Consider the following 10,549-nt stretch of genomic DNA (forward strand, 5'->3'; position numbering starts at 1 on the left):
TATGACAGTCCAGCACCTATCTCCACTGTGATTTTTCTGACCACAAGCATGACAAGGTGGCCCTTTATATTTAGGTTGTGACCTACTATACATAGCAGTTGTATCTGGTGAAGCCATAGTGAAAAGATCCTTTTGGGATTCTTCTTGTTGTAGAGCAGAAAAGGCAATCTCAACAGTAGGTAAAGGATTTTGCATTAACAACTGTGATCTAAGAGCAACATACATATCATCTAGGCCATTTAAGAATTGAAACAGTCAAGCCTCAGCTTTTTGCTTATTTATAGCATCTATAAATGCAGTTATATCTGTGGCAACAGTAGTGACAACAGGCAATGCATTCATAGACTCAATCTCCTCCCAAAGGCTACTTAAGGTTGTGAAATAGTCATTCAGTTTCATGTTATTTTGTTTCAACGCAAATAGATCTTTATTAAGCTTATATTTCCTAGAACCATTGCTTAAAAGAAACCGTTTTTCAAGCTGTGACCAGACTTCAGATGCAGAATTTATAAAGAGGATAGATTGCTTGATACCTTCAGATACATTGCTGTGAAGCCAGAAGATCACGAGGTCATTACACGTGTCCCATTGAGCAGCCTGTATTGCATCTGCTGGATCTCTGATTACAGTTCCATTCAAGAAAGCAAGCTTTCGTTTTGCTGAGAGTTGAATTTTAAAGGAGCGCTTCCAAGATCTATAGTCTGAGGCACCTTGAAGTTTTGATACACTCACAGAGAGAGGCCCATCAGAGGGGTGTATAAATAGTGGATTTTGCATATCCGCAAGAGTAAATCTAGCACCATTCGCCATAATAAGCTAATAAAGGTGCCCACTTTCTCAGATCTGAAAAGAAAAATAGCAAGAGAAAGGATGAATGAGTGACAGATGACTGAAAAACACTAGCTTTTAGCTCGAAAAAACACCAAAAAGCATGTAAGAAAGGCTCTGATACCATAAAAATTGTTAGAGCAATATGCAGATTTGGAAGATGAGCAAGCTAGAGATGTCAAAGGTTAAACATTCATTCATAAAGGAGACAGTACACAATGCACCTTACATATAGGTGTGAAGAGACAACTAGGGAATCAAAATAACAAACTATCAGACCAAAAAACAAACAAGTCCTCACACAAACTAATACATGACTAGCTAGTAGCAGGGTACAAACGACTATTTATTTCTAGTGGTCCTGTAACAGAAACAATAGGACACAGTAGGAAACAAACAGCATGCAAGGTGATAAGGTGGCCTGTTTCCATTACAAGTACCTACTATTAAATGCCAAATAACAAATATAAAATCTAATTTTGTTAATTGCAAATGTGGTGTTTTTTCAAATTATGTTTATTAGCTTTAGTCTTGTATCGTTGTATGTGCTAGCATTAACATCTATTCTTTGTGTACCCATAATATTGTGGGAGAATTTTTAATTAGTTGACATTTACATGTGATTGATATGTTAAGTTTAAAATATTTTTTGTTAATATACTGCCTGTTTGGAATGATTTGTGGCTTGGCTTAAGTTATGCAGAATAGTACATAGAAAAATTCGTTCTAGATTAAGGTGCCTTGTATTAACAAAATATGGAGATGCTTGCCTTTGCATGAAACAGAAAGAAAATTTACTTAGCCATAGGTTTTCATCAAATCTACAAGTTAAGGTACAGATATGAATTTCTTGAGTTGCTGGCTACATGTGTTATTATTTTGCGAATGAAGCAGGAGAAGACAATGTGATCGAGGTCCTTTGTCATATATAAACAAGATTTTACATTAATCTATTTGTCACAAATACTTGTGTTGTTCTCGAGTTCTTTTTGATTGTTCACTTTCCAGTTCCATAAAGTGTCATGTCACTAGAATTCTAGAAAGGCCGCTCTAACAATAAATAAACATGTTTGGCTATCTGAGGTTCAATTTTATTGAATTTGCGCATTGATTTATGACAAAAATGTGGCCATTTCTAACTATATCAAAATTAGTTTTTTCTTTTAGTTCATTGTACTTCATAGTGTGATTATGACCTTGGATGTGTATATGTATACGAGTGTGAAGTGACTATACTACTTCAAGTACTACTTCCAGTTTTGCTTATGCATTTGTTTTTCCCGAACAGAATAAAACTCATGGAAAGTCATACTTATATCACTTTTCTTCCCTACAAGAGATTCAAGAAATCGTAATCACCAGATATTCTATACATTTGTTCAAAATATTTCACAAAACTTTAGTTCGGGATATTTGATGTATGGCAAAAGGAATGAGTATATATGTTTGTTTTTGTCCTACATATGCTTATTGTGAAGTGGGAGTTCTCATTGCTGCAAAATTTTCAATAGGCTATATTGACAGAAAATATCGGCTGACCCTGAAGATTGCAGCAATACTACAATACACAGGATTAATGTTGCACAAGGTCCGCCTAGCAGCTTTCTATGAATTTCTACTCTTAAAAAACACCCAAACTCTACTTATTATTTTAGGGTCCTCCTAGCACCTGTTCTATGATGTATATGTTTAGCATGAGTTTTTGCCGGTCAGTATAAACTCACTATTTTTTTAGATACCCCTATAGGTTAACGCATACACGTTTATCCCCATATTGCAACAATGACCTAAGATTTGGTGTGTATACTTTATTTCATACCAATTGATTTAAAAAACACTTGTATACTGCAATGTAAATAAAGAAGGAGTTATTCTACGACAAGAAAGTGTATTTAATTTACAGAAGCCAGCCAGATAAACTGTTTGAGAAAAGAAGAAGCTTTTAAATACATGGATTATAATTTTTTTGTATGAGCTCATAAAATTTGTATAAATATATTTTAAGAAATCGCACACATGATCTTTTAATCCAGATTTTTTATTCCAAAATATTTATTGGTGATTCTTATAATTGTAACGAATATAGATTTAGAAAAACAATTATTCATAACTATTTGAATTAAAATTTATCGTTAAGGTAGATCAAACCGAATTTTACGAGTGATATCTAAATTATTTAAAATATTTTCTTGAACCGCGCGAAGCGCGGTTTTTCTACCTAGTTAATCATTATGAAAGGAGGCTAACACAAGGGGTTAATGGTGTGGTGAGGCTGAAACTTGACGTTTATAAGGCATATGTTAGACTTGAGTGGCATTTTATTGAATTGATGATTAGAAAATTTGGGTTTAACGGTGTTTGGGGGGAACTTTTACTTTTGAAGACTGCAACTCAGACTATACGAAATTTTTAGATGAACCTGGTATTGGTATAATCTAAAGTATGTAATAGAATCCAACGACAAATGAATTTATTTTGGCGGTGGGATGGAGGATCGAGTAAAGGTATTAGATGGCTAGCATGGGATAAATTATGTATTGCGAAATCAGGTGGCGGATTTAAGGAGTTTAGCAAATTCAATATTGACATGTTAGCAAAGCAAGGATGGAGGTTATTGAATAACGCGAACCCATTGGTCACAAGGATTATGAGAGCAAGGTACTTCCCGAAGTATGATTTTTTACAAGCTAAGTTCAGTGCAAACCCAAGCTATATGTGGCAAAGCAAAGTTGAAGCACAAGATCTGGTTCGACAAAGGGTATGAGGCGTACTATGGATGTTGAAACTATGAGTGTTTGTAAGATACTGTGGCTTCCATGTAGAGATGATGGTTATTTAACAACTAACATGCCTCCAGAATTAGAGCATATTCGAGTTGTTAATTTGCTGATCCAGATAAGAAACAATGGGATGAGGAAGTGTTAAGAGATATTTATAATGAGAGATATTTTAAATTAATCAAGAGTATGCCAGTTCCATTGCAGGGCAAGGAGGATTGTTATATATTGAATTCCAAGAATGTAACGGGGGTTGAATGTGCTTCTTGAATTAATTTGGCTTTTAAAATTTGTTTGGATTATGGTGAACAAAGCAGTTAGCAAGTTGTAGTGATATTAAAGTAAGTATACATAACACAAAAACACAATATCAAAAACTCAATTAATTGTATTAAATAAGTCTGTCTTGCTACAAATTCTAGGTTCTTGAAAATAAAGAACTCAGCTATCGACAAGTCAAAGACACATGTCGAGAACTGAGAGATATCGACAAACCAAAGACACATGTCGAGAACTCAGCGATATCGCGAATCCAATTACACTTGTTTTTACTTATCGATATGTCACTTCTCTACAAGAACAAACAGAGATCTCGACATGTATGCCAGTTCCATTGCAGGGCAAGGAGGATTGTTAGATATTGAATGCCAAGAATGTAACACGGGGGGGGGGGGGTTGAATGTGCTTCTTGAATTATTTTGGCTTTTAAAATTTGTTTGGATTATGGTGGACAAAGCAGTTAGCAAGTTGTAGTGATATTAAAGTAAGTATACATAACACAAAAACACAATATCAAAAACTCAATTAATTGTATTAAATAAGTCTGTCTTGTTACAAATTCTAGGTTCTTGAAAATAAAGAACTCAGCTATCGACAAGTCAAAGACACATGTCGAGAACTGAGAGATATCGACAAACCAAAGACACATGTCGAGAACTCAGCGACATCGCGAATCCAATTACACTTGTCAAGAACTTGAGATATCGATAAGTCATTTTACTTATCGATATGTCACTTATCTACAAGAACAAACAGAGATTTCGACATGTATGCCAGTTCCATTGCAGGGCAAGGAGGATTGTTAGATATTGAATGCCAAGAATGTAACACGGGGGGGGGGGGGGGTTGAATGTGCTTCTTGAATTATTTTGGCTTTTAAAATTTGTTTGGATTATGGTGAGCAAAGCAGTTAGCAAGTTGTAGTGATATTAAAGTAAGTATACATAACACAAAAACACAATATCAAAAACTCAATTAATTGTATTAAATAAGTCTGTCTTGCTACAAATTCTAGGTTCTTGAAAATAAAGAATTCAACTTCTTCCTTGAGAGAATACAAGAAAATCTAGAACTGTTTGTTACCTCTAAACTAAGGACATGTGGATGCTTTATAGACTAGCAACACGGGTTTACAAGACTTGCACTAAAGTGTAATAAGCTACTTTCGAAAGCGATCGTTCTCTATTTCCATTTCTAACTTAGCAAATCTGTACAGAATCTTGCAGGTCTGTGACCACCCTTTGTCCAGTTAATCTTGGCCCTTGATTTTGTATTCTTCTAACTACTTTGTAGACTTTTCAATCTATTGAATAGATCGTTTGTTGACTAACAGTCTTGAATCTTGAACTTGTCTGTATTCTGAGTTTGAGAAGGCATATCGAGATCTCCGTTTGTTCTTGTAGAGAAGTGACATATCAATAAGTAAAATGACTTATCGATATCTCAAGTTCTTGACAAGTGTAATTGGATTCGCGATATCGCTGAGTTCTCGACATGTGTCTTTGGTTTGTCGATATCTCTAAGTTCTCGACATGTGTCTTTGACTTGTCGATATCTCTGAGTTCTCGACATGTGTCTTTGACTTGTCGATATCTCTGAGTCCTCGACATGTGTCTTTGGCTTGTCGATATCTCTGAGTCCTCTACATGAGTTATTGACTTGTCGATATCTCCAGTTCTCTATATCTTCATTTGACTTGTCGATATCTTGAATATTTAATTGAAGTGACTTCTCGATAACTCATGTGACTTCTCGACATGCTATTTTGGACTTCCCGAATGACTTCTCGATATTCCTTGATCTGTGACTTGTCGATATCTTGACTTAGAATATTTTTCCTAGAACAACAGTATACAACTCTAAGTTACACTTTTCTCTGAGGCATGATTAAGACATGATCTTCTTCCAGAGTTTATTTATTAGCTTGGAACTGTTCACAGAAGAATCCCCTAGTCTAATCTACTAATCATTTTTACAGACTCTAGGAATATTACACAAAATACAAATATAGATTATTGTTAGGTAATGAATCACACACAGAGAGGGGGGGGTGAATGTGTTTTTCTGATTTTAGGCTTTTCTTGAAAGATAATGGTTGAACAAAGTAAATTAAATCTTGTATAGAAAGGTGTTCATGCAGAAATTAAACTTGCATAAAATAAAGAACACAGATCTTCAAAACTCACTTAATTTTTGTATTAAAAATTAAGATGCTTTGCTACAAAATTTCTAAGCTCCTTGAAGGTAAAGAACTTAGCTTCTTCTCGAGAGTGTTATAAGAATTTTTGATCTAAATTGTTACTTCTAACTAGAGGACCAATGTTAACTTTATAGCTCAGTTAACTGCTGGTTTACACAGTGGATAATAAACATGCTATTAGCTTTTCTAAACTGTCACTTGTCATTTCTATTTATAGAAAAGCAAATCTTCCATTTCTGGCTTAGCATATCTTTAGCATCCCGTGTTTACTTTAATCTTCCTCTGTCAGTTAATCTTTGCTATTGATCTTGCATACTCTTCAAGCTGCTTTTTGTAGACTTGTCAATCCAGCCATTGGATTGTTTGTTGATTGTTTATCTTGGATATTAAACTGATCTGCAATTCTGTACTTTGAGACTGTACTTCGAGATCTCCAGTTTGATTCATTTGAACACTTGATATTTTGATAAGTATTAAGGCTTATCGAGATCTCTAGTACTCCATTATGAGTTTGACTTGTAGAGGTCTTCAGCTCATCGAGATCTCTAGTCTTCATAACTTCACTTGACTTGTAGATATCTCTGAGTTCTCGAATGGATATAGACTCTGAGTTCTCTAGTGAAGGAATGACTTGTCGATATATTTTTGAGTTCTCGAGTAGCTTTCCTGATTTCTCTACTCCCGGTGGATATTACTTATCCATTGAGTAGATATTGCTCATCCGTCGAGTAGATGTATAGCTTATCCGTCGAGTAGATATTCCTTATTCGTCGAGTAGATATTATTCATCCATCGAGTGGATATATAGCTCATCCGTCGTATAGATGTTATTCATCCATCGAGTGGATATATAGCTCATCCGTCGAGTAGATGTTGCTTATCCGTCGGTACTCTCTGGAGTTTGAATGACTTCTCGATAAGTCATTCTGAAGTTCTCGAATGACTTCTCTATAACATTAAATCTGTGACTTGTAGAGATCTTGACTTAGAACATTTTTCTCCAAACAGATTTATTCAACTCCAAGCTTCTTCAAAATTCTTCTGAGGTATGATCTTCTTGATCTTCTTCCAGATAGAATCCTTAGGCTTGGTACTGTTTTAGGAAAAAGACTCCAGTCTGCTCCTTTGCATTTTTACAAACTTTAAGTGTTACAAGTACAAAATATAAATTTAGATAACAATACAACTTACTTAGGGTTGGACCCAAGCTTAACTGATTGCTAATGACATTGTCAGCTTCAGTAATCTTTGACATCATCTATTATATATTACAATCTCCCCCAACTTGTTCATTATGAAATTATGCACAAGTTCTGGTTGATGATGTCAAAACTTTATCTAAATGCAGAACTCATCTGATCTTCTTTTGTGAGTTGCATCTAGATTTCTTCTTCCTTCTCCCCTATCAAGAAAAGAATATTATTATCTGGCAACATCCATTAGCTGTTTTGGAATTTAGATATATTCTCCCCCTTTTTGACATTATCTTCAGGATGAAAGATCCAGCTAGATGCACATTGTTCAAGCTTTTGTCAATGCTCATGTAGAACACTATCAGCAGCTTCAAGTTTTAGTGAAGTCTGTAGTGATGAGTTTACCAAGTAGATTAGAGTAGGAAAAACCTACGCTTTCTGTTCTTTTGAATAAGTAGTCTCACTACTTCTCACTGCACTAGTCTCATGACTTTTAAGAGTCAGAGTTACCTCCCAAGGATTGCTAAATCCAGACACTCATTCTACATCTCCTTTTGCCATGAGGCCTCTCTTATTTTCTATTTTTCTCTCAATCTTTTCTCTCATTCTCACATGAAAGGCTCAATTGTTGTTTGTCCTACAGAAATAAGAGGTGGCTGAGAAGAGTTGATCTGTGATCATATGATTAGGGGAAGACCATATAGGGCTAATCATACTCATTTCACCAGAAAAATGAGTGCATAAGCATCTATGACTGGGGTCACAGTTTGACTCACAGAGTGCTCAATGGTTATGACAGTGTGTTGTCCTCCACTTGTAGTGGGAACCTCCAATTGAATTGGAGGGGATTTGTCTGGGTTACTGCCATGTGCACCAGCCTCAAACCCTTGTGTGTCTTGCAACACACTGGCACTTGAATGTGCTAAGCTTGCCTTTCTTATGAAATTGTCATAGGCAATTGTTCTTCTAGCTTTGACTGCTAAGACAACCTCTGCTAGAGTTATGAGGGGAGTTGTTCCTTCTTGAGGAACCTCCAATTGAATTGGAGAGGATTTAAATAGCTCCCCCTCAGGAGTACTGCCCTTAAACCTATCAGTCTGTTAAGACTATTTTGCACATGAAGGTGCATTAGTGATATTCATGAAAAGCTGATAAATTTCCATGTTTGCGATGCCAGTTCCTTTTTTCAAACAACAGAACAACTAAAGAACATTTTGGAGATTTTGTTCTTTTGTAAAACAGGTTCCTTTTGAGATTTACCTGAGTGGGATTGTGTTTGAGTTTGTGTTTGTGTTGTTGTGCCTGGGTAAACTGCAGTTTGGTTTTGAAATATTTTAGCTGCAGTTTTAGTACTAATACATGTGAATTGATTATTTAAATTCCCTGTTGATGTCTTGTATTAGACCTGTAATGCACTGAACAAATGTATCTTTTTGGAGTTTCATTAGACAAATACATTGTAAGATATTTTAGTTGCAAGCATTATTGCAGAGAAGGCAAAATTCAATATAGATATAAGCACATAGGAATCATGACACAAACAAAAGTATACTTAGAAAAGAATTTGGATTTTTATTAATAACAGAAATAGAGTACATTAAGACATAGATTTAACAAGTAAATCCTAATCCTAACTACTCTAGTTTGGACTTCTTCTTCTCCGCCTCCAATCTCCTTGCCCTGCGCTCGTAAGCCCTGGACATGGAGTTTGCAAGAGAGATGATTATCTCCTGCAGCTCCAGAGCAGCAAGACGTTGCTGCTCAGCCACCCTGACTCGTCTCTCCTGCTCGAGAGAGACTTCCATCTCGAAGAAAAGAATATCAAGTTGATCATCCCATGAGAGTTCATCAAAGATCTCTCGTGGAAGATCAAAAGGGCTGCATACGATCCCCTTGATGTGGATTTGAAGTCCAAAAGGGTCATAATAGACCTTATCATCAGTCAAGTTTCGAGCTGGATGATAAACACCGTGGTTAAGTGTGTGAAAAACGGGGGTAGCCTTTGGAGCGAAAAGAACAATAGGTGAGTTTCGAGGCTAAAATAGTTTATCAGAAAGAGAGTGGTGATGAATGATAAAGAAGAAGGCGTTTTAATATATAGAGGGAGTAAATATAGAAACCAATAGACTCTTGAGTTTCCCGGATAATACGAATAATAAACACATACACATATTTGACAGTTAGAAATGACTAGTTACTATTCCCCATGCAAGTACTCAAGAATATAAGTTTACTTGAGAGAGTGACTATTCCCCATGCAAATAAGCACGTACTCCCTACACAAAAAGTGACTCCTCCTATCAGCATTCAGTCAAATAAATTAACCACTATCAGTATACTCAAAACAACATAAATAATGTACTAGTCTACTAACATTAGACTAACCTATTTTCACGTAAACAAGAAATCATATAAGCATGTAAATGTGACAATAAGTCAGAGAAATTAGAGACAAAGCATGTCAAAAGTATTTTTATGAACAGAATTTATGAATTAAATTTGTTCAGTTTTTCATACTTTTTGCTTCTTTTGATCTGTTATTTATTAAGTTCATATACTGAAGATATGAAGTAATAAATATTCAGTTTACTTAGAATTTTGAAAAATTCCAAGTTCAAATTAATCGAGAAGTCTGGATATTTATAGTGAAAGTAGATGACTTGTCGAGAACTCAAAAATAGACATTTGGAGTTGTCTATCGAGAAGTCATTAAAAAAAATGAAGTACATGTCGAGAAGTCAGTTTAAATTACTCTTATAGAGGACTCAACCTTGACTTATCGAAATGTCAAATAAATACCCAGTTTGTCCAAAAAGTGGACTGAATTAATTCTAACTTTTACTTGGATAAATTCAAAATAAAATTAGAATAAATTTTCCAAAAGTAATTTACCAAAATAATTTATCAGTTTAAATTATTTCAGTTATGAGTTATTGATAAGTCAAGAATTGTACTTGTAGAGAACTCTGCAAGGACTTGTCGATAAGTCATTTTAAACCCATCGAGAAGTCACTCGAGAAGTCAGTGAGTTGACTTATCGAGGACTCACTCGAGAAGTTCTAAAATGACTTGTCGAGAAGTCAACTTATACTTATCGAGAACTCAGTTTGCTAGACTTGCCTTCGGATGAAGAATTGAGCATTCCAATTTCACTTACAAGTCTAGTGAAAGTTGCTTCATTCAAAGGTTTAGTAAAAATGTCAGCTAGTTATTTTTCTGTTGGTACAAAAATGAGCTCAATGGTACCATTAGTAGCATGTTCTCTAATAAAA

At 35.1% G+C, this 10,549-nt stretch overlaps 1 protein-coding gene across 1 annotated transcript; it reads right to left on the reverse strand.

The window, feature by feature from the left end:
- Window positions 1–255: 255 nt before the first annotated feature.
- On the reverse strand, window positions 256–810 carry LOC141715243 (uncharacterized). Its single transcript, XM_074518719.1, has one exon. It carries the CDS (start codon window positions 808–810, stop codon window positions 256–258), a length of 555 nt encoding a protein of 184 aa, XP_074374820.1.
- Between the last annotated feature and the right edge of the window lie 9,739 nt (window positions 811–10,549).

The sequence above is a fragment of the Apium graveolens genome, chromosome 3 (assembly GCF_009905375.1).
Source record: "Apium graveolens cultivar Ventura chromosome 3, ASM990537v1, whole genome shotgun sequence".
In the NCBI taxonomy this organism is placed as follows: domain Eukaryota; kingdom Viridiplantae; phylum Streptophyta; class Magnoliopsida; order Apiales; family Apiaceae; genus Apium; species Apium graveolens.